Source organism: Convolutriloba macropyga, unplaced genomic scaffold (genome assembly GCF_964194025.1).
Source record: "Convolutriloba macropyga unplaced genomic scaffold, txConMacr16.3 SCAFFOLD_1637, whole genome shotgun sequence".
Classification (NCBI taxonomy): domain Eukaryota; kingdom Metazoa; phylum Xenacoelomorpha; order Acoela; family Convolutidae; genus Convolutriloba; species Convolutriloba macropyga.
In genome coordinates this window covers 1-23,808 of record NW_027453412.1, presented here as the reverse complement: position 1 = coordinate 23,808, position 23,808 = coordinate 1, and the positions used below count along the sequence as shown (strand labels likewise).

The 23,808-nt window shown below is 34.2% G+C and overlaps 1 protein-coding gene across 1 annotated transcript in view; it reads left to right on the top strand.

Moving 5' to 3' along the window:
• Positions 1-20,778, top strand: part of LOC142358270 (uncharacterized) — a 40,687-nt gene extending 19,909 nt beyond the window's left edge. The window contains exons 4-9 of the mRNA XM_075409704.1: positions 1,339-1,421; positions 6,417-6,555; positions 14,725-14,830; positions 16,538-16,620; positions 16,870-16,964; positions 20,632-20,778. Of these exons, the coding sequence (XP_075265819.1) occupies positions 1,339-1,421; positions 6,417-6,555; positions 14,725-14,830; positions 16,538-16,620; positions 16,870-16,964; positions 20,632-20,778 (653 nt within the window). The remainder of the gene's footprint in view (positions 1-1,338; positions 1,422-6,416; positions 6,556-14,724; positions 14,831-16,537; positions 16,621-16,869; positions 16,965-20,631) is intronic.
• Positions 20,779-23,808: the final 3,030 nt, after the last annotated feature.

The following is a 23,808-nucleotide window of genomic DNA, read 5'->3' as shown; positions in this document are numbered from 1 at the left end:
TCTCTCTCTCTCTCTCTCTTCTCTTTCTCTCTCTCTCTCTCTCTCTCTCTCTCTTCTCTCTCTCTCTCTCTCTCTCTCTCTCTTTCTCTCCATCTCTCTCTCTCTCTCTCTCTCTCTCTCTCTCTCTCTCTCTTTCTCTTCAGAATAGACCGTGGTGATTAAGACAACAGTTTCTGCTCAGTTACTTTACTATACAATCTGCTTTAGTTTAAAAACTTTAACCCAAAATTAAGTCTGATATCATTGCAAGTTTTAAAAAGTCAAACTAACAAACACTATCAAACATTACAACAACGACAAAATTTCAGCGTTTGCATTGATAACTAGTTAATTAAAACCACTTGTTTGCTTTTGTCTTCCGTATAAAACAATATTGTTTCGATTAATTTTAAGTTTTCTATAGTTAGTGTTCTCTAAAATGAAAATTATTAGTTATTTTTTATAAGCAGAGTAGTTCAAACTCATCATATTTGCACTGTTTTAATTGTTTCGATTATTAAAGTGACCGAAATTTTTCAAATATTAAAAAAAAATTTAATTTACGAATCACAAATGAGAAACAGAAATCATAATTTCATAATTTTTTTAATATACTGCATATCATAATTTTTTTAATATACTGCATAATTATTTGCGATAAGGTTTTCTCTCATCTGTAAGGTTTTTTTTCGCTTTACAATTTTAAATAATTTTTGTCTCAAAACTTGTTTATCTTCTTCAATAGTCTCAAGAATTTTCTATTCCAGTGCAAATTCCGACCCAAGCAACTATTGGTAGTATATACTTTGATTGCTTTTCAAATTGGTTTTCCCTGTCAATTCAAATTTCTCGTTAATTTCGTTTGTTCAAATGATATTCGTTTGTCTGATCATCAGCACAAAATTTCGCTTGCGGACTAATACTTTCCTGAACCAGTTTGGAAAAGGTAGATCATGAGCGAATTCCCGGTCTCAAGTTTAATTCACGAAAACTAGTAGTAAATGTTTTTGATCAACTTTTGCACCCCAAAATCGGGTTGCTTCTGAAATTTTGCTTATTTATGTCCAGATTTTTTCCATTTATGTCAGATTTAGGAGGGGAAGGAGGGAGGGGCACAAAATGACCTCCAAGGGAGCTAAGTGACCTTCGCAGGTCAATATGTGCTCTGCTCTGGATGTGACATTTTTTACCTTAACCTTCAATGCATATATCTTGTACGTTTACTCCGTCAAGCACCTCAGGTTCTGATTGATTCTTCTTTTTTGCAATGGCAATGAAATAGGCAATTCTTGACTATTTTTCTGGACAATTTTGCACAGAACTTTAACTTCTTGTTAGTTTGTGTCTCATACTGTTTAGGCGAGAACGGGCCATGGGTTATTGAGCTGATGGACAAACTATCGCAGTGTTCCTTTTCAGACGAGACCATCACTATGCTCCTGGTAGGGCAATTTTGAACAAGTTTCAATTCAAACATTGTCAACTCTACTGAGAAACATTGCCTATGATTGTTATTTTGCCTAATTTAACCATGAATGGGTTATTATTACATAGTTGCTTACTAGGAAATTTCAAGTAATATAAATGGGTGAGTTACTTTGTCAAGTTCTGTGAGTTATTGTGTATAATCTCGAAAAAAAATTTCCCCCAGATATTAAGTATATCTTGAATTGCGTATTTTAAAGGCCTAAAGGCCGAGCATGTCTAAAAAATTGTGGAATATTTGCTAACTGAATGATCGTCCAAAATATTTATTGATTTATGAACTGTGGTTTATATTGTTTTTAGCTGTGACTCACAATGACCAAATTATCAACCCTAGATCTTCTCTGTTAATGAAAATTTTAGCCAAACATGAAAAAGGAGTAAATGAGACACTTTCAATCTTAATCTCTAACTGGTGCAGCCACTATTTCGATTGGTAAAAGAAAATTTTCTGTAAAAAAACAATCATCTGAATAGTTCGATGCAACTGAAGACAGGGGAAAAAAACCAATACCAATCATATCAAACCTAATTTTTAAAAAAACTCGACTGATGACCTATTTTTAGATGAAGGGTCTGACAACTGCTTATAATTTTCTCTTTTCAAAAAAAATGCCACGTAGAATATTGTCACGGAAGAAAAAAAAGCGAGAGCAAAATTAATCAAACTAATCTGAAAGAAAAAAAGGCGATTTTATCTCGTTAAAATGCTTGAGGGAGTACCATCTGTTTAATTTAATTGCTCCGACCCCACTTGTGGGGGCAGGAACTATATACTCAAATGGGTTTTTTTTGTTCAGACAATTTTGGCCGATCGATATATTCATCGCAGAAAAATGTGAGTGGTATCATTAGCTCGTCCAGCGTAGAATCAGAAATTCAAAAGATTTTTTAATGTCGTTTGTTTCGATTATTTATCGAGGTTTAAAGTTTCATGTAAACACCGGATATTTTGTTCACTTTTGTTCACTTTAGCGTAATTTTTGCTCGAATTAACATTTTTTTCTATAAAATTTTAAATCAAAGTTGCCTTTGACGCAACAAAATGCATCAATTTGGTGTTCCTAATAGACGAAAAGCGATTAAAAAGACTAGTTCTGCTCTCATACGGAAATTTACGATAAAAAAATCGAATTTTATTTGAGAGCTGTTTTTTTTTAGAAAAACTTGTAACTTTTTTTTGTTTTTTAAGTCACTAAGAGAATAGTCACCTTTCATATCGAGGTTCCGTTAATGACAAACCTCATTTAAAGTCCAATAAGGTCCCATGAACAAAAATTTAGCTTTCAAGGAAATGCTCATTTTTTTGGCTTCGACTCTGAGTGTTCGTAATTCTTAATGAATTTTTTTTTGAGATTTTGCTGAATTTTTGAAGTCCTATGCCATAGACACGTTGTCTAAAAGTGCAAGAGTCTTCCTAATGAGCATTAGGTGAACCTATCTAGTGCTTTTAGTGGACAGCTAATGGCTGTTAAGACTTTAAAAATAATTTTTCGAATGCGAAGAGTTTTCATTTATTTTTTTTTAATTTTTGATAATTTCTTTCATAATTTTGTTTTTGCTTGGAATGTTATCACAAAAACCTAAATTTGACAGTTTCCATTGGTTCAGAAACAACCACAAAAGAATCATGGTTAAAGTTTTCATAACAAAGCTTATGGATTTAATGGCTATGACACTTTCTTCTCATACTTTTCAAATGAAGTTTTGGTTTTTGCCTGTATTTGTTATTGTTTTCATAGTCAGAAGACTCCTTCCGATGACATATTGATGACTGGTCAACAAGAAACAACATTTTCGTCCCTTCGAGTCATAATATAGCGTATTTATTGACATCCGTTGAAAGCTATTGAATTTAGTTTTGTTGATACTACGGGTTTTCTCAAAGATTTCGTGGTTTTCAAATACTTGAATATGAATATATGGTTCATATTTGTCGGTTTATTGAAGTCTTATAGTAAAAGAAAAAAATTGTTGTTGTTAAAAAGTTAACTGAAAATAGAAATGTTTGTAATGAAAAATTCATTTTTGAATGGCTTCGACACTTCTGTCTCATTTTTTTAGAATTGGCAGTTTTTGCTGAATTTTTTCATTTTTATGTTGTCGTAAAATGCTGAGAGGTCTTATAAGCTTCTAATTGAGGATTGGGTGAATGATTCTACTCTATGCAGTCTGTTCACAGCGAATAATGCAAAAGTTTATGCTATCATTCGTTTTCAATTTTTTTCCGTTTTTTGTTATTTGTAAAGTTTTTTAGTATATTTTTGGTTGTTCTTACTTATTCTTTGGTTACTTACTTATTTGGTCGTCAACTTCTTACTTACTCTCACCGTTGAGAGGTCAATCTAGCTCCTTGAAATTCAATACTTAAACTTTTCATTGAAATTTTGTCGTAACTGATGTTTTGATTGTGGTTTAATATTCGTTTTCATAAATGTTTTTTGAGTGGTCATTATTTCTCTTATTTTCCTAATCTTTTACCAAATTCGCGTAATAAGAGAGCTCAATTATTTTCAAATGAGGCTCAAGTGAACCAATCTAATCGTTCGGTAAGTTTTTTTAGCTCAATTAGTATAGATAACAACTGAAATAAAAAACAATATTAGATAACAGGTAATGATTTTAATGGCTTCAATAATTTTGGTTTTGGCACATTTTTGTAATTTCTTGAGCTTTTCTGCATCTTTAAGCCATTTCTGTGGCTTAGTCGAACCAAAGACAGGTCCTATCAGTGTTGGTAATGACTTTTCAGTAAATTTATCGAGAGTTATTTTGTTAAAAGCTCATGATTTTTAAGACGTTTGTAATTATTTGGTTTAAAAAAATATTGATAGATTTTTGAATTTCGCCTCATTTTTTGTCTTGTTACTGGTTACCTAGTCTCATTAAGGAAAAGCTTCATCTTCTTTATAGTTAAGAATAAAAAATGTGTGCAGTTAAGGTTTTATCTGATTGCATTTTGACATTGTTTATTAGGTGCTTTTATATTCAGATATTGAGATTTCTTCCTTAATTTTTTAGTTTTGCTGATTTTGTTTGATATTTCTCGTAGTCTCTTTACTGGCAGATCTTGTGAGCGCTGTAATGAGGCATTACATAATGTAATTCAATTAGTAGTTGGGTTGTGAAACGAATTTTCAAAACTCAAACACCTGTTTTTGGTTATCTCTTCATTTGGTTGACAATGAAGTAAAAAATTTAGATCAGCTCGAGTCGGAACTTGTTGAACGAACGCACATTAACGAGCCTCATTGTTTGTTTTTTATTGCGTTTACAATTGCTACAACTGAATAATTTTTACCCAAAATGATCGAAAAAATTTGCGACCATGTTTCATTACAAGGACATGAAACATATGTGCAGAACAATGACAGTCAGCAAAACAAGTTCGGATGATATCCAAAACAAAAAAAAACATCTTTTATTTGTCCACGATGCCTGTTTTCGAGTAGACGTGGATAAACATCACAAAAATTTTTCACTACTGTTAACATTCACGCTCACTGATGATCACATCGTTACTGGGCACAAAAATTACAATATCTTATTTCTTCGATATTGAAGAATGTGTCAACCATACCAATATAAAAAAATATTAATTGGTGAACAGTTCTAGAACAGTCACTCGCAAAACAAATTGTGGTCTAGCAGCACAATAAGTAGCTTTTGCTTTTACCCTAATCACGTCTCACAAGAAAATTTAAGTCTCTAGAAAATTTATGAAAGTAAAAGATCAAAATTGTGCAAACGATTACATTTATCCTGATTACTAGTCAACAAATCAATCTTTGATTGTCACAGTTGATCACGTGTACCGTCTCAAAAATAACAAAATTTAATATTTGCAAGGTAGTCTGGTTAATTTCAGAACAAGCTTATTTTAATTTTTATTGTAAGCATTGAAGAGTGTACAAAAAATAAAATGTATAAAATTCAAGTAGTTCGATTTAAATTGTGAAAAATGTTCAAATTGGTTATTATTTCAGAACTCTTTGGTTAGTTTAAAACTTGAATTTTCATAGTTCTAAATTTGGTAGAATGAAAAGAAATTTACTTTTTCACTTTTTCAAATGTGTCTTTGATTGTTTATCACTTTTTTTGTCGTTGAAGCTAATTTTTCCTTCATCGTTTGGCAAAATATGGATTAGAAAGAAATGTGAATGAAAAACGCAGGAATTTGTACTGTTGCTAAGAAGAGTTGCTAATCGTGCACCAAATGGAGAATCATTTTTTCAATCTTTTTTTGAAGAGTTAAATTTAGCGTTTTCCGGCTGTTTTTGAAAGTTCATATGTTCAAATAACCAATTTAAAAAAGGTAAAAAAAAATAGATGTCGGGTTATACTTGAATACACATATTTGTGGAAGCTTTTTAATTTGCTGAATAGTTTTCCATTGAGGTTATTGTTTCCTCAAAACTTCACAATAAATGAGTCTAAAACACTAAAACGTAATGTTCAATGCTCATTGCACAATTTTGGTCGAAATTATTCTGAATTTTTTCATTGTTGTTAGAAGGTTGAGAGAGAACAACTTAATGTAAATTGTGCATAACATAAGCTTGATGTAGATTGACAAGAAGCTCTACTTGTTCAACCTACACTCGACCAGAGAAATGAAGCCTTGAGGAGCAAGAAAGAAGGTGAGAACGGGTTATAAGAGATGCCCAAGTTCGAGAGCCTAAGACCAATTGGTGTTAATGGGTAGCACACTAGGCTTGCAAGTAAGAGATGCTGGTTCGAATCCAGTACTAGTCCATTTTCACAGTAGCTGCACCTGCATAGACCCCTAAGAATTGTTTTTAGCCTAATAAAATTGATCGGAGGTAAAAGCAATCTATGTTGCATAGACAGCTGCCGCAGCTTTTTGCAGTTAATTGATAAGCACATTAATTATTTTTAAAGCACCTCAAGTATTCGGGGATAAAAAAAAATATGTTTAAATATTGTTGCAGGAGAGGCCAGAAAAGTCAATAAGAGATTCAGTGAGCAGAATGGTGAAGTATTACAAAAAGAAAGGAGGACCTGATATGAGATCCCAATTTGCCAGGAGACTCCGAATGGTCTGTCAGTACAGTGACATCACCATTATAGGCAAGTTTCTTTATTTCAGACCCCTATGAGCAACCTTTTCGAAAACAACTTTTAACTTCTGTCTGGGAGTATCCGAAAACAATTTATATGTAATGGGGAAAATTACTTGTACTGTTTGAACCAAAAATTATGCCGTCCTTTTTTGGCAGACGAAAATAAAAACTCTTCAACATTCTAGAGAGACAAAAGTATTAAAATTTGAAAACACGGACAAACGTTACAAACGCACACACACAAGCACACACACACACACACACTCACACACAAACACAAACACACAAATACAAACAAAAAAAAACACTTCTTTATTTTTTGTGACTGACTTTCATCCAAGGGTCATCACCATTAGGTGATGACCCTTGGATGATCATTAACACATCATTAACCACAGATTAACCACATCATTAACCACAGATTTAAAACCACACTTTGTAGCAAAAATTAAGAAATGTTTTCTATTTTTAAGTTTTCGCTCTCTGCCTGTACATGTGTCTAACATGTAAAAGAACGTTTAAAAAGCATTGGTTGTCCGTAAATGGCACGTTTTGGTCCTTTCAGAGTAAAGATATAGAGAGCAAAGAGATAGACACTTTAATATTATATGTGAACTGAAAAAAAGAGGGTAAAGAAATAGAAATTTCGTTCAAAGTTTAAAGTAACAAATATAGAGAGAACAAGAGAGTAAAGAAACAGAAGTTTTTTATCATATCTATTTGAACTGAAAAACATGAGAACAATTACTTTCTTCATCCTCCAAAAGAAATTTTTATTTTTACAAGGAGCTTCACAAGCAATGAACTACTTAGTTCTTCTTTTTACAGCAACATCCAAATACTAGAAACGATCAGATTGATGGGTTGTTTAAAAAACACGGAGAAGTAGCATGTAATATAATTTTTTTTGAAAAAATATGAATATTTGTTTTTTAGTTCTTCAACCCGCCGATCCACAAATTCGCTAAGTTTCATTTTCTTCTGTAATGCATTATACTAGACGAATTCAATTCGAATGATTTTCTCAGAGAAAGAATGCAAATAAAGAACAACAGAATGATCCTCTTTTTCTAGATAAAAGTGATGTTTTTTCTCAGAGACAATCGTTTTCTAGAATTTGCCTGAAATCCTCTGTTTTTCCAAAAAAAAAAACAATTTTGATACCAACGAACATTTTTTTGCACACTAGTTTTAATCTGCAGAAAACATCTTTCTTAGTGCCATGTCTGGGTTTTTAAACAGATTCCCATTTCATCTGTCTTTCACATTTCTCTACGAATCATTTCGGTTACCCCATCCGGATAACTTCTCCTCTATCGTATTCTGCTTCTCCTGCCATTAATGTAACCAGAAAAAAAAATCTTCAACTCTGCTTGTCTCAATACGCTGCCAAAAAACTGCAATTTTCTGCTACCCATAGTTATCAAAAGTATTCTTTGTATCTAACAAAGTTTATTTCGTTCCGAAAAGATGACAATGTTTGACAAATGAAAACAGCAAAAAACAATATTCCGCTCTTGTCCTTAGTTTTGTAACTATTGGTTTGATACATGATGATCACATTTAATCTAAAGAAATACCCTTTTCAGTTTTTGAGTCTACTTGGTGGTAATTTATTAGAAATTGAAAAATGAAAGTAATATAACTTTTTTTCTGCCATTTCAAAAGGAGTTGGATAGAAATCTTTTTAAAATTTTGAGAGAGAAAAAAACAAAAACAATTTTCAACAAAACGATAGTCAAATTTCTCTATTTGTTTCTAGTTTTAATTTCCAAGCAATGAGACACCCCTGCCCCTTTTCTTTCAAAATATTATCGTCTTCACATTTTTCAAAATCACAAAAATCAGCAAGTTATTTAAATAATTAAAAAGTAGATTATGAGAGCTCTAAAATGATGTTGTTCGTTTTTCTTTACGAAGAGCAAGCAAAAAGTGAGAATTTGACTGAAAAAGAAAAAGCCAGCTTGGCATATATATTCCCCCTTTTGGAAAAAAATGTTGGAACTGGAGCGACAACAAGAGAAAAATCTGATAACCATAATTTTATTTTTCACTTTTTAAAAACATTCTGAAGCGAAAGATTCGATGCATGCGAAACTCTCGCTCGAGCATTCATTCAGGCTATCTGTCCAAGTTCATTAATTGTTAAAATGAAGGTGAACAATTGGGCCGCAACCCATTCAGTTATTCAAATGCAGTATTTAATTTAAAAGGCGTGAAGCCCCCCCCCCCAAAAAAAATAAAAGAACTGGCTTTTCAGTTTTAGTTGAAAATAGTAGTAAAGGCAGTTTTAAAATATATAGAAACCCAATGCAATTAGATGAGACAATTGGTCTGCATTAGCATAAGCTAAGCAAACATAACTGGTAGCAAAATCCCTCTTGGTTGACAAATTAATCCAAAGATAGCAAAGTGTTTTAAAATTAATAATCAAAATCCAAAAAAAGATCCACAAGGATTTATTTGAGGAGTGAACTGAAATACCCAACCAACTAAAGTCAGAAAAGGACAATGTCTAACTAAAAAATTAAAATCGTTAGACCTTCTTCGGTAGACCTTATACCAGCAAGTTTGTATTTCGTTAAATGTGAAGTACCCATCTAACAGTTCATGCTCCCCCTCCTCCAAGGGCAGTTACTTTTATCGGACCAGAGCCAAATTTTAATCCTGTATATGCTTCAGACCTGATATTGTTACAGTGCCGAATAGTGAAACCTAATCCTGAGTTTGGGGCACAATGACGGGACTGTTGCGAAATATGTACGGGGTTGTTCAAACTGATTTTACAAGTAATGTTTGATATATTAGGACAAGTGAATTGAAAAAACGAGAAAATGAACTGTATAATATACTAAAAATGGGCGGTTCGCGCGAAAAACTAATATGCAAATAATTTAAAATTAAAAAATACTAATTTGAAATGAAATTACTAAATTGAAATGAAAAAAAAAATCTTCGATAATTGTCACATTAACTTAGAACAATAAGAGTAGAACCGTTTGGACCTGGAGAAGCCAGATTTGATCTGTCATCAACCCCTACAGAATTACATCAGACCAATACTGCGGAACAAAACGTTGAAGCGCTCATTGAATTTTTGTAGTAGCTTTTGGAGGGGCAAAGTATTTTTTCAAAAGTTTTGTGTTTAAATTCCAGGTCCAACAGGAAATAAAGAGATGCGTGGCGTCGGTTGAGTGCAAAAACCATGACTCGCTAGTTTTTCAGTAATCAAATGAAATGAAACTTTAAAAAGTGGTAACCGAACACAGTTCGTGACGTAACATGACCAACCAGTCAGTTTTTGCAATGTCGAGGTTTCCGGTTTTTGGCACTTACGACTTTTCAAAAGCACTCAAATTGAAGACAACTGGCTAGGAAAAAACTTAGCATGCATCTATTCACCAAGGTACAGTTATTTAAATAATTGTACATGAAGTAATTTTGTGTTTTTGGCCACGCAATATCATCTTTTGAAGCAGCGACCCAAGCGTGAGGTACAATACAAATTTCTGTGGAAACAGCTCAAATTATATCAAGAGCTGAGAAAAAAGTTTTTGCAGCTACAGCATTCTACGAAAAGACTCTCCAAGACAATGGATTTACTAGCAAACCCTCAGTTGAGAAATTTAGATATTTTGAAAAGATTGCATTTCTGGACTCCTTGAGGTTGCATTCTTCATATTTCAGAAAAAGATTCCGCTCCATCATTTTATGCTGGGAATTGCATATTGAGAAAGCTCAGCGATCTATTTTTTCTTTTATTTCGATTTTCAAATGTTGAAGTTGACAGCTAGTCAATTTTTTGGGTAAAGTTTTACAAAAGATGCAAACTTTATTATCTAACTTTGCTTGATGTTGTTCATTTAAATGAAACGTATTGTTTAACAAGGCGGCTCATTAATGTGCGTTTGCAAATGATGTTCCGACCCGAGCTCATCTACATTTTTGACTTAATTGTCAACCAAATGAAGAGATAACAAAAATAGATGTTTTACTTTAAAAAACTTGTTGCAAAACGTAAATACTAATTGAATTACATAATGCCATTTCTCATTACAGCGCTCACGAGATTTACCAATAAAAAGACTACGAGAAAAAACAGCAAACAACAAAATATTCAAAAACAAAATTTTCATCGCAGAAACCCAATATATAATTTTAAAAGCACCTAGTAACAACGTCAAAATGCAATCAGATAAAACCTTAACTCCACAAATTTAGTTTTTGCTAACTATACAGCAGATGTATATTTTTCATGATGAGAGTACGTAAAAAGGTGACAAAGAGGAAAAAAATGAGGTTAAAGTCAAAGATCAACATTTCTTAAACCAAATAATTTCAAAAGTCTAAAAAAATCTTTAGCTTTTTAACAAAATAATTCTTGATAAATTTACTAAAAAGTCAATATGAAACTAATGGGACCTGTCTTTGCTGAGACTAAACCATAGGAATAAACTAAATACGCAGAAAATCTCAAAAAAACGAACAATTTAAACAAAGACGCAGAAAATCTCAAAAAATTAAGAACAATAACATAAATTATTGAAGCCATTAAAATCATCAGCTATTATCTGAATTTTATTTATTTTTACTTCAGTTTACATTTATACTCATTCAGCTAAAATTATATTAAAAAAGAAAAGAAGTTCGTTCATTTGGGCCACATTTGAAAATCATTGGGATCTGTTATTACCTGAATAAGCTAAAAGAAGACAAAAAAGAAACACAAATACACCACTCACAATATTTTTTTATGAAAACGCATAATGTCCACCAAACAAAACATCAGTTACGAAATATTATTAGTAGACAAGTTGTTTTTTGAAATTCAAGGAATTGGAGTGGACTTCTCAATGACGAGAATAAGTTGACGAAAAGAACAAAAAAACTGAAAAGTTTGAAAAATCTTTGAAGATGTATAATATCATAATTTTTAAGACTATTGGCTTTAAACTGACTGCTTCGGGTAACATCACTCATTACAAGTTTATGGGCAACATGACAGGCAACATTAAAGGTTTATGAGACCGATCAGAATTTTACGGCTAACTAAAAATAAAAAAAAAGCAAAAACAGCAAATTCACAAAAATTAAGCGAGAAAAGTTTCAAAGCCATTAGAGAATGAACATTTCAGTATAAACTCTTCTTTTTTCAATTAATTTTTTAACAGCAAGTTGATTGTTTCTATTGTTACAAAATGACTTGAAAAACAACAAATATAAACAAAGATATTAAAACCACGAAGTTTTTGAGAAGAGCCCTAGTATCAAAGACATTAAATTCAATTAATTTCAACGCAATTAATTAAACACACTAAATTCTGCCTCAATGAAATAGTAATCATAGCTTTTATTCATGTGACATCAGTAACTCATCACAATGAGTCGTATGGCAAAGAAAAATATATCAAAACCATGAAATTTTTGAGAAAACCCATAGCATCAAAGTCATAAAATTCTACAGCTTTCAACGGAAGGCATTTAATACGCTAAATTATGCCTAGATGATGTGACGACAAAGATGTTTGTCATTCAAAATTTATCAATAAGACATTACAACAAGTCATTGACTAAAACAGGCAAAATCCAAAAGTTCGGTAGAAAATTGAGAGAAGAAAGTGTCGAAGCTATTTAAACCATAAGCTTTTTTCTCTGAAAACTTTTTCAACGATCCATTAAACGTCTTCACTAAGCCAAGGGGAGCTATCATTATTAGGATAATGTAATACGATTTCAAAAGGAACCAAAATTACTAAAAAAAAATCAAAAAATTTAAAAAATTATGAAAACTCGTGCACCGAAGTAAAAAAAAAACCAATAGTTAGAAGACAAAACCGCTAACTAGATAAATTGTTGTTGATGCAGAAAAAAAGCGGTTCTGTCATTACCGAGACTGACTTACAATCCACAAAAATAAGCTTAAGATTGATTTATGTTCAACAAAATTCAAAAAAAAAATATTTTTAAAGTCTTAACAAACATTAATCTCAAAAGCTTTCATAGGAAATCAATGAATACGCTCAGCTATGCCACGATGTGAATACAAAGATGTTTATTATGGCTAGGTTATCAATAAGACATCACAGTATGTCTTATGACTATGAAAAAAAAAACAACAAATAAAGGCAAAAACCAAAATTTCTTTAGAAAAATGGGAGAAGAAAGTGTTGAAGCCATTTAAACCATTTTTTTTCTCAGAAAGTTCTATCTATGATCCTTTGGGCGTCTTCACTAAAGGAAGATGTAGCCATCAATATTAAGATGACGTGATAAGATTACAAAATGAACCAATAAAACGAAATGTCCAAAAAAAATTTTTAAAAATTTGAAATCTTGTGGCATTGAAGACGTATAACCAATAGTTATTTGATAGAGCCGCCAATGAAGTTAACGTATGTTGCACTGGTATAAAGGAGTTCAATACTGTTTTACTGAGACGAACTTAAAGTTCACAAAAATAAGTTTATGATTTCCTAATTTTAAAAAAAATTTCGAAAATTTTTTTTCAAAGTCTTAACAGCCATTAGCTGTCCACTCACAGCACTAGATAGGTTCCACTTATTGCTCATTAGCAAATCCATTACACCTTTAGTCAAAAAGTTTATGCCATAGGATTATAAAACTTTAGTAAAATCTCAAAAAACAAATCAAAATTTTATTTGAAATTACGAAATTTGAGATACGAATCCAAAAAAAAAAACATGAGCGATCCCTTCGAAACAAATTTTTTGTTCATTGGGCTTCATTTGATTGTAAAAAAGGTTTGTCATTAACGGAACTTCGATATTACAAGTGTCTAGTAGTCTCTAGGTGACTTGAAAAAAAACAAAAATTTGCAAAATTTTCTAAAAAAAAAAGAGCTCCCAAACCTAATTCGAATTTTTTTATACATTAAACTTCCCTCTAAGTCTAGAACTAGTCTTTATTATCTCCTTTTGTCTATTAAAAACCTAAAATTGATTTAATTTTCGGCGTGAAATCTAGTTTTGAAATAAATTTTTCGTAGAAAAAACGTTAATTCGAACGAAAATTACGGTAAAAGTGAACAAAAGTGAACCAAATATCCAGTGTTCACATGAAAGTTTAAACCTCGATAACTCCTCGAAAAAAAACTAAATTCAAAAAAATCTTTTTAATTTCGAATTCTACGCTGGACGAGCTTTTTAATGATACCACGCACATTTCTCTACGATGAATATATCGGTCGGCAAAAATTCACGGAACAAAAAAAAAACCCATTTGAGTATATAGTTCCTCCCCCCCCCACAAGTGGGGTCGGAACAATTAAGCTAAAACTTAGTTTATTTGCGCAAACGGAGAATCGAAGAGAGAATGTAGAGCTGGAAAGTTTAAGAGAACAATGTTAGCGCACTTCCAGTCAAAGTGGTTCAACGAGGCTAGATGTAAATTTAGAAAGAGAGAGAGAGAGAGAGAGAGCGAGAGAGAGAGAGAGAGAGAGAGAGAGAGAGAGGAGAGAGAGAGAGAGAGAGAGAGAGAGAGAGAGAGAGAGAGAGAGAGAGAGCGAGAGAGAGGAGATAGAGAGGGAGAGAACGAGCAAGAGCGAGAGCAGTTAATGTGTTAGAAGTCAGTTGCCTAGAGGTACTACACAACTGGAAGTTTTGTTAGTGTGTTGTAAGGCCACTATATGTACTTTGAGTAACTAAGAAAAATGATGTTGGGATTTGGACTACGATTTGTTTCTATTATAAGTAAATTTTTCACTATTATGTATTGTTTTTGACCCATTTTTTTCACTAAATGTGAAAAATTTTACTTCCGTGACCTTGATTATCATAATTAAAATTACGCGCCTCATTGGGAAGTAGATATTTTCAAAATATATAATTCATAGCAGCCGTCAGAGGCGGAGACAGACGAGGCATTTGGCTTCTAAGTTAAATTGAAAAAAACCGAAATTTGCCGAAATCAAGATAACTGTTTCAGACTAAAAAAATGTTTTCTCAAAAAAAATAAGAGATTGATTTAGTAAATGAGGCCCAAAAATTTATTTGAAATTCTCCGACGTTTTTAAATCGCGTATCGGAAGACTAAGATTGTTAGCTAATAAGTGAAAACTGAAAAAAAATTAAGGTGTAAGAATCAGCATAAGCAGATTAAGTTTCATTTTAAGAAATAGATCCCAGTCACTTTTTAAAAAACTCAGTGACTGTTTCAGATGCGAGTGGATTATTCGCAATAGTTGAAGATGACCAAATGGAGATGTTAAACCACACACATCACGTGTTCATTCTACCAAATCTAAACACACAAATTGCAGTCATGTTAGTATCTTGTGTAATCTCAAATATTCTCTTGTGTAATCTCAGAGATTTGGACCTTGATGAGATCTACCACCTGATATTTCTCATATATGGTATAGGGAGTTATAAAGACTTTCATGAACTGAATTAGTGTGCATTTTAGGGCAAAAAAGGGGCAAATTTCAAGCGTGCAAAATGTCAAAAAAACATATAAGATCTGGGAAGATGATCACCGGCATTTGCATTTATTCACCTCAGTAGACACGCACAAACATATAGAGACAAACGTATCTAGGGTTAATTGAAAAAGATGCCTGTACTTTAACGATCCCAGGTTTTGGTCCAGACCCAAATTGAGCTATGATCAGACCCAATCGAGCGCACACCCCTGTGTTCCCAGACCGAAATTACAGGGCCTGGAAAGCGGTTCGAGCGCACAATAGTCTGGACCACAATAGTCTGGTCCGGCACAATAGTCTGGTCTGATTTCGGTCTGATCAGAGATCAATTCAATTGGACGGTCTGATCATAGTCTTTTTAGTCTGGACCATGGTCTGGGTTCGGTCTGATCAGAGGTCAATTCGGTCTAGAAGGTCTGATCATAGTCTTTTTAGTCGGGACCATGGTCTGGGTTTGGTCTGATCAGAGGTCAATTCGGTCTGGAAAGTCATTAGTTCTTCGAGTGCATTATTTTTTCATTTTTTTGTTTTTTTTGTATTGAGGGATGTTGGCTCTTCCAAGAGGCAACAATAAAGCAGCGTTCTGACCAGAGACTCATCTAAAGTCCGATGACTCTGATCAGAAACAAGGAGTCCAGCTGATAGCAAATACCGGTCCCCTCAAGAGGAAATTTTGATTAACTGAAGACCACGACGTTTCTTGTGGAAAGCTGTCTAAGTTCATTCATTGAGTCAGAAATATGAACTAAGGGGTATGGTAAATAAAATTTTTTTCTCAACAGTTAGGTTTCGTTTTCATTGGCAAAATTTTCAGAATTGGCTTTTCCTTAGATGATTATAATACTGCAAACAACAGTTTTTTTATGAAATGATTATATTATAGCAAAATTAAGAGATTTGTTCATAATTAAAATCTTTCTCTGATCAGACTATTTTGAGCGCACTTGAGTTTTATCATAGTCTGATTAAGGTCTGGGCAATGGTCTGAAATTGAGTCTGGACCATGGTCTGAATTTGGGTCTGATCATAAGCGCACTATGGTCTGGACAGTGGTCTGGGTTCGGTCTGATCCGAGGACATTTTGGTCTGGAAAGTCTGATCAGAGATCATTTTGGTCTGGAAGGTCTGATCAGAGGTAACTTCGGTCTGGAAAGTCTGATCAGAGGTCATTTCAGTCTGCATAGTCTGATCATAGCACAATTTGGGTCTGGACCTAAACCTGGGATGTATTGCAACAGTCTAAGTTACAAGATCGAGTTTTTACGTCATCAGTATGGTTGAGGATATTTATGCTTTTTGGTCGCCGTTTGTTGATCATCGTGGACAACAGTGACTTAAAGTGATAATTTGTGACGCGGTTATGTCACGGTTGTTCACGAAAGGCCTCAAAATAAAGAAATGTACTATTTTAAACGTAAGAATTGGCCTGCGAAATTTGAACAACCTATGAGAGCTACCTACACATTCAAAATGAGAATTCAAAATCCATTAGGGCTCGAGATTAAACTCTGCTTAGAATGTCATATAGACTTCTGAACTTTGTTTTCAGACAAGACCGTCTTGGACGACAGGAGAGAATGTCTGTAGCAGAAGTGTGCAGACATCTAGTTGATGACATCTACACTAACATCAGTCAGTTTACCCACAATTCAGACAATAGATCCCTCAGATTAAAAAAAAACTAACATAAAAATGTACAGGTTGATGTCCCAGAACAAAGTGACCTCCGATCATGCTTACGCTTCACAATTAAAATAAGACTCCCGTCACAGTCGACCCTTCGCAACCCTCTATACATCAAACCCACCCACCCCTCAAGCCCACCCACCAATATTTTGAAGAGGTCAAAAAATTGAATGAAGTTATATTTTCAATTTTCAGGAAGAAGCAAGACGACGTTCGCTCTTGCTGTGAGTGACTTTTTGGAGTCAAAGCAGCAAGCTTTCCACTTCCTACGTCACTCCATTTGGTCAGAGGTTAGCTTCAAGTCAATTTAAAATTAATAAATTGTTTACGGAACTGCATATCACAAATGATCGTTTACATTATCTCAAAATTTATTTTAATATATAAAATGCGTTCCAAAAAGACATCATTGACCCCCTGTGGATTGATTCAGGTGCCTTGGGGGGGGGGGGCTAAAATACCATTAGAAAGCTGCTTTTTCAAATTTCAAACAAGAGCGAGAGTAAAAACGGGTAGCAATTCGAACAAAAGAAAAGAAGAGCGCCATAGAAAAACACTCATAGTTGTAAAACTATTCATTCTGTCCTTGATGGTTAATGCAATTAATAGCTGAAATCTAAAAGATGTTCGAGAGAGTATTTGTTTGCCTTCACAGCAATTTTATCTCAAAATTATTTTTCATGCAAGATAGATAAAACTGGCATGTTTTTGAGTAATACATAACGCTTGTTGTAACCATCGAGAAGTTATCAAACTCCAAGAAGAAGCCGAAATGGTGAATAACTTTGAGTGGGTGATAACAACAGCTTGGTAATCAACTCTCGTTGCGATTAGAACAGTTGCTTAACTTACACAACTCTGCATTTGATCAGACTATTTTTTCCATCACTCGTTTCTCGCCACTCTTCATATAGCGAGTGGCGAGAAGAGATTGGTGGAAAAAGTTAGTCTAACAAAAAAGCTTCCCCCAAAGTTTCCCCACTACTTCAGATGTTTGTAGTGTTCATCCGGCAACAACAAGTTATTTCCGGCAAGTTATGCAAATACAGATATCGCAACAAGAGTTGATTAAAAACCTTAATTAATAATTATTTGTTAAGATTGAGATTGCAAGGTAAAATCATTAGTTTCCGACAAATTATAAAGTTGATGTACCGTGATTTGGCTGCTCTATGAATTTATTGATACCCAGGTTGAGGTCCAGGCTCAAATTTTTTTCTAATCAGACTTTCCAGACCGAAATTATCTCTGATCAGACTTTCCAGACGGAAATTAACCCTGATCAGACTTTCCAGACCCAAGTTACCTCTGATCAGACTTTCAAGACACAAAGGGTCTTTGATCAGACTTTTCAGACCGAAGGCGTTCTGATCAGACCATCTTCAGACGATGGTCCAGACTCAAATTCAGACCTTAATCAGACTATGATCAGACTCAGAAGTTATGGTCAGACCCAGTTGCGCTCGAAGCCATTTATGATCAGACTGAAGCGCGCTCGAAGCCAGTTCTGATCAGACTCAAGTGCACTCGAAATAGTCTGATCAGAGAAAGATTTTTACTTACGAACAAATCTTTTTATTTTGCTATAATATTTTCATTTCATAAAATAACAGTATAACAAATAATATTTGCAGTATTTAATTCTTCTAAAGAAGGTTGAATTATAAAAGTATTGCTAAAGAAAACCGAACCCCACTGTTGAAAACAACTTTTATTTAGTGTACCGTTCAATGTATATTTCTTACTAAACGGATGAGCTTAGACAGCCTTCCATAAGAAACATCGTGGTCTCCAGTTGATCAAAATTTCCTCTGAAGTGGACTCCTTTTTTTCTGATCAGAGCTATTGGACTTTAGATGAGTCTCTGATCAGAACGCTGCTTTTTGGTTGCCTCTTCGCAGAGCCAACATCTGTGAGTAAAAAAAAATGAAAAAAAGAGGGGCTCGAAATGGTCCCTGATCAGACTCAATTAAGCTCGAAAAGATTTCTGATCAGACCCAAGTGCGCTCGAAGAGGTTATGATTAGACCCAATTGCGCTGGAAGTTGCCTCTGATCAGACCCAAGTGCGCTTGAACCGCCCATGGTCAGACTTTTCAGACCAAATTGACCTCTGATCAGACCATCTCCAGACCATGGTCCAGACTCTAATGCTCTCGAACTTCCGTCCAGACCCTGTAATTTTGGTCTGGGAACACACGGGTGTGCGCTCGACTGGGTCTGATCATAAACCAACTTGGGTCTGGACTTCAACCTGGGATGTATCTAACATAATTTGCCCACTTCTTTCAATTACGTCGAGAGCAGACTATTGAAACAAACAATTAACTACCAGAATTACATAATTGGCATACAATTATCTACGAAGATCACTATGGTCACCACTGAGTGTCAAACTGGTGTCAAAAGTAAATCTTTGATAACCTTGAAACAAAAAAGTATCTGTTGCCTAAAGCGTTGTGCTATCGAACTCACCTTTTCTTTTATCACTTGATTATTGAAAAATAAAATTCTAAACAATTTTAGACCAACCTTCGCAATTAAAAATCCTGTCATTTTAAAAAAATATATTCTCGAAAATATAGACTCCTGTAACCCCTTTGTAACAGGAGAAAGTCAATTTTTGTAGATTTTGTTGTCTTGAAATAAAAAAAACAAACTTTTAGGATAAAAATGGTTTAAAAATCAAAAAGACGAAAATGAGACGAAGAGAAATTGCCCGTGTATGTTCCAACCATTTTAACTCAAAAACTTACCTTAAAGTTCGGCATGAAAAAAGCAAATTGTGTGATAGACCTCTTGTCATTGTTCAAAAACATTAACATGATATCAAGTACAATTTTTTAAGAGGCATTCAAATCTAAAGGAAATTTTCAAATGAAAGGAGTCGACAAGATCGATTGGCTGAATGTGCGCACTGTGCTTCCACAATTTAATCGAATGTTTCAAAAGCTCTTGTTCCCATAGGAGACCTTTTTTATTGTCAACAAACAACTTGACTCAATTTTAAGTAGTAAAATTGACTCATAGCTGCATGCTTATTCGCACATGGCAAATAAAAATGTTTTCAGTAGTGAAACAATGTTTGTCAGGAGGAAACAATTTTAAAATATAAATCAACACCAAAAAAAAGTTTAGTTCCAGTTATATACATAAAGAAAGCCATAAACGCACAGTTTGATTGTATTTGATCATCATGAAGCTTAATGTTTTTCAGCAGAAAACTAGGAGGAAACAATTTAACAAAATGAATTTAAACACCAAAAAAAAACAGTTTAGTTTAAGTTGTATACATAGAGAAACCCATGAACACACAATTTGATCGTATATGACCAATGTTTATATATATATATATATATATATATATATATATATATATGGGAACAAGTTCTCTAGTCAAAAGATTATATTGAGTAAAGTTTTTTGTGACAGTTTTATTGATGATTACATATCTGCGGGTAACCGTTTTCAACTTGTTCAAGGACTTGAGTCAAGTTTTCATGCACTTGACTTGATTGTTTCTCAACAAGCTCCAAGAAGAACAAGGGGCCAGCAACACGTTTGGAGAGGTCGTCGAAAAGTGGGTAATGCTCAGGGGGCCAGCAAAACCTTGACAAAGTCTAGAAGAGAGGGTAACCCAAGTTGCCTAGAAACCGTTACGTGAAAAAAAAACGTGGCTAATCAGCCAAAACTCGTGCGAGTGCGGAAACGGGGCGAACGAACGTACCGTAAGCCGTTTTTACCTTCACCACACGGTGTTGTCCAGCTCGTCCAGGGTACACCTCCAACACACGCCCAAGAGGCCACATTCCACGAGGAGTCATGTCTTTCAGGATCCAGACAACATCGATAACTTCAAGTGGCGACTGGTTGTTCGCATTCCATTTTGATCTCTTGAGTAGTGTCGGTAGGTATTCTTTGACAGGTCGCTTTCAGAAGTGGTTCATCATCTGTTGCAGATTTCGCCATGTCCTGAAGCCGGCTGGAATCTGGTTGTCAAATTTTCCTGGTGGCAGAGAGTTGAATGGACGATTAATCAGGAAGTGGTTAGGTGTGAGGGGCATCTCGTTATCTGGAAGATCAGCGACATTGGTGAGAAGTCTTGAATTCAATATGGCTTAGCTCTCTGCCAGTATTGTTTGGAATACATCAAGTGAGAGTCGTTTTGAGCCTAGAATGATCAACAGGATGAGACTAGAATGATCGGGGCTGTGTGGAGACTGTAGGGTGACAAGCTTGTATGGTTAATAGGGTTGATAGTAGCATATTGAGTGTCATCAGTTACACTGTTACTGACCAGCGTATCATGGGCTCGTGTGAAAGCATTGTGAACATGGTTATCAGTTCCTGCAAGATTATGTTCTTGCTGACTGATTTCCAAGTTTTGAATTTCTGTTGGTCTTTGGTGAGCGCCAAAACACGTTCGAAGTTTATTTGTGGAGCAGTTGACGGTTGAAGAAACAGTGTTGGTTTTCGCTGTCGAGGCGGGATAGCAGGAGGCTGAATTGGGTTGGCTGGGCAGCTTTTCTGTTGTTCCAGGTTACATCGGAGCTGGTTGTCTTCATTGATGTCTATTGAGACGGGCGTAGATCGGTGAGATCGGTTTTCTCTGCTTGAGATCATGCTGACATCATCTCTGATCCGTTGGGAGGACTGACTCAGTTGACCACAATCGTCCAAAAGATCAACTTGCAACTGTAGTTCGTTAAGACGGTTGATCATTTTGGTTTGTTTGCTCAGAATTGATGTTGTTGTATTCTGATGAGGCTGCTGCTTCATCACGTTCTGCGACATCTTCTTGAGTTCCTTTTCGTTTGCTCTGGTTCGTTCAATCAGCAGAGACAAGGATCGAAATCTTTTTCTTTGCTCAATGATTTTCTCCAAAAGGTCGAGCTGGTTTTTCATGGCCATTTCTGTCGCCTTAAACATGTTGATGGCAAACTGGCATTCAGCAGTGATCTGCTTAGACATCTTGCTGCTTGTTGTGTTATGTTGACCTTTTGTTGCTGTTGTAGACGTGACGTTGAAATTCTTTATTAAAGGTTAAAAACGGCTTAGGGAACCGGAGCGACGCAAATTTTCATGTAAAAGTTGTCTAAGGTTTGCAGGCTAATGATCCTAGTTTTTTCTCGTTCAAAAAACCAGCGACGCAACTTTTTTCAAAAACAGGAGTCCTAGGATGTGTTTTGTTTGCTGAATCTAGCTTTTTAGCACTAAATACAAATTTGAAATCTTTTCCGAACGTTCAGGCGCTTTAAATAGCTGGCTTTGACTGTTTCAACTAATGTGTTTGGCTACTTTGATTGACAACAAACTTGTGGTTTGCTACAATTATGCATTTGAAACGATATTAGACCAGAACCCAAATAGTTGTTACATTAAATTAATTTTTTCTTGTAAAACTTCAAAACCTGATAAAAGTTCTCAACAAATAGCTAATGATCTACCACCAGAGCTAAAAAACTACCAGAAAATTAAGAAAATTTCTTTTGTTTCTTTTTCAGGAGTTCTTTTTTTGGTGGGCTAAAACCCGAAAACTTGTTTTAAATGCGATGCGTGTAGGCAACAAGGGCTACGAGAGAACACAAAAGTGGAAGAACTTTAATAAACCACAAGAAGCTTGAAAACTTTGTAGAAATTATAACTTCCCTCTTTTCTGAAAACTTTAGTTTTCTCCAACTCTTTGATAATCTGAGTGATGCTGTGGTGCTTCTAGTACCCCCCTCCAAAACCATGACATTAGACCAATGTGTCGCTTATGGCTAGATTTTCAAAGATTTGATTGAGATGACGTCTGAGACCTCTTTGTGAAAAGGAATCCGTTTTGATGTTGAAAAAAAAAAAAATCAAAGATCGGTAACTTCTGAAACGTTATTTTCTTCTTCTCAGTATGGTAACATCTGAAACCATAGGACTAAGGGACTTCGCAGACGGCAACGTCTGAGACCGAGGACTTCTGCAAAAAATAGTTTTTTCAAAAACTATTTTTGCTCTTTTTTTGTTTTTTGGTGGTTATGGCAAGATTTTTTCAGTTATTTTTGACAAATAAAACTTTTTCGCTAATTTCGGTTGAAAAAAAACTCACAGGAGAATTTATGGGACGGTTTTTGGATTATGATAATTTTTTTTTCCATATTAAAATGAAGCGGGCATGTTAAAAAAATTTTATCTAGCAAAAAACGTTTTTTTTTCGTAAATTTTCGTTTTTGTAAAACTAAAGAATGTTATCGAAGTAATGACCTTCTTGCTTCTGTGACAACTAGCCTAAAAGAGAGTTTGAACTCTGGAAAAAAGATTATATCAGAATATCAGGTCAAGAATTTAACGAAGGTTTTTTGGATTTCTGTTATCACAAACGTTTTTCTTGACAATTTTCGTTTCTGAATAGCTAATTGAGATTATACAAGTAATGAGCTTTCTGGTTCATTGACAGTAAGATCAATAGTGAGCTTGAACTATTAAAAGTAGATTCTATGAGAATATCAGGCTAAGAATTTGATGAACGTTTTTTGAATTTCTGTTTTCAAAAACGTTTTTCTTGACAAATTTCGTTTCTGAATAGCTAATTGAGTTTATGCAATTAATGACCTTTCTGTTTCAATAACAAAAAGTAAGTTCAATAGTGAGGTTGAACTATTAAAAATAGATTCTATGAGAATATCAGTCTAAGAATTTGATGAACGTTTTTTGAATTTCTGTTTTCAAAAACGTTTTTCTTGACAATTCTCGTTTCTGAATAGCTAATTGAGTTTATGCAATTAATGACCTTTCTGTTTCAATAACAAAGAGTAAGTTCAATAGTGAGGTTGAACTATTAAAAACTGGTTCTATGAGAATATCAGGCTAAGAATTTGATGAACGTTTTTTGACTTTCTGTTTTCAAAGACTTTTTTCGACAAATTTCGTTTTTAGGAACAATTTCTTGCACTAAGAAGTTGTCATGGCGTTAAATCGATTTCGACATGTATGCGTCAAAGAAATTTGCCTAAAAAAGCAGTGAAATTTTGATAAAAGTGAAAAAATTTCAGGTTTTGTTTTTTTTTTCTCTTTTTTGACCTGTAAAAAATACTGATTTTTGGATTGATCTCACCGGGGAACAGGGCTTCTGGAGGTGATGTCTGAAACCTCGGGCGATT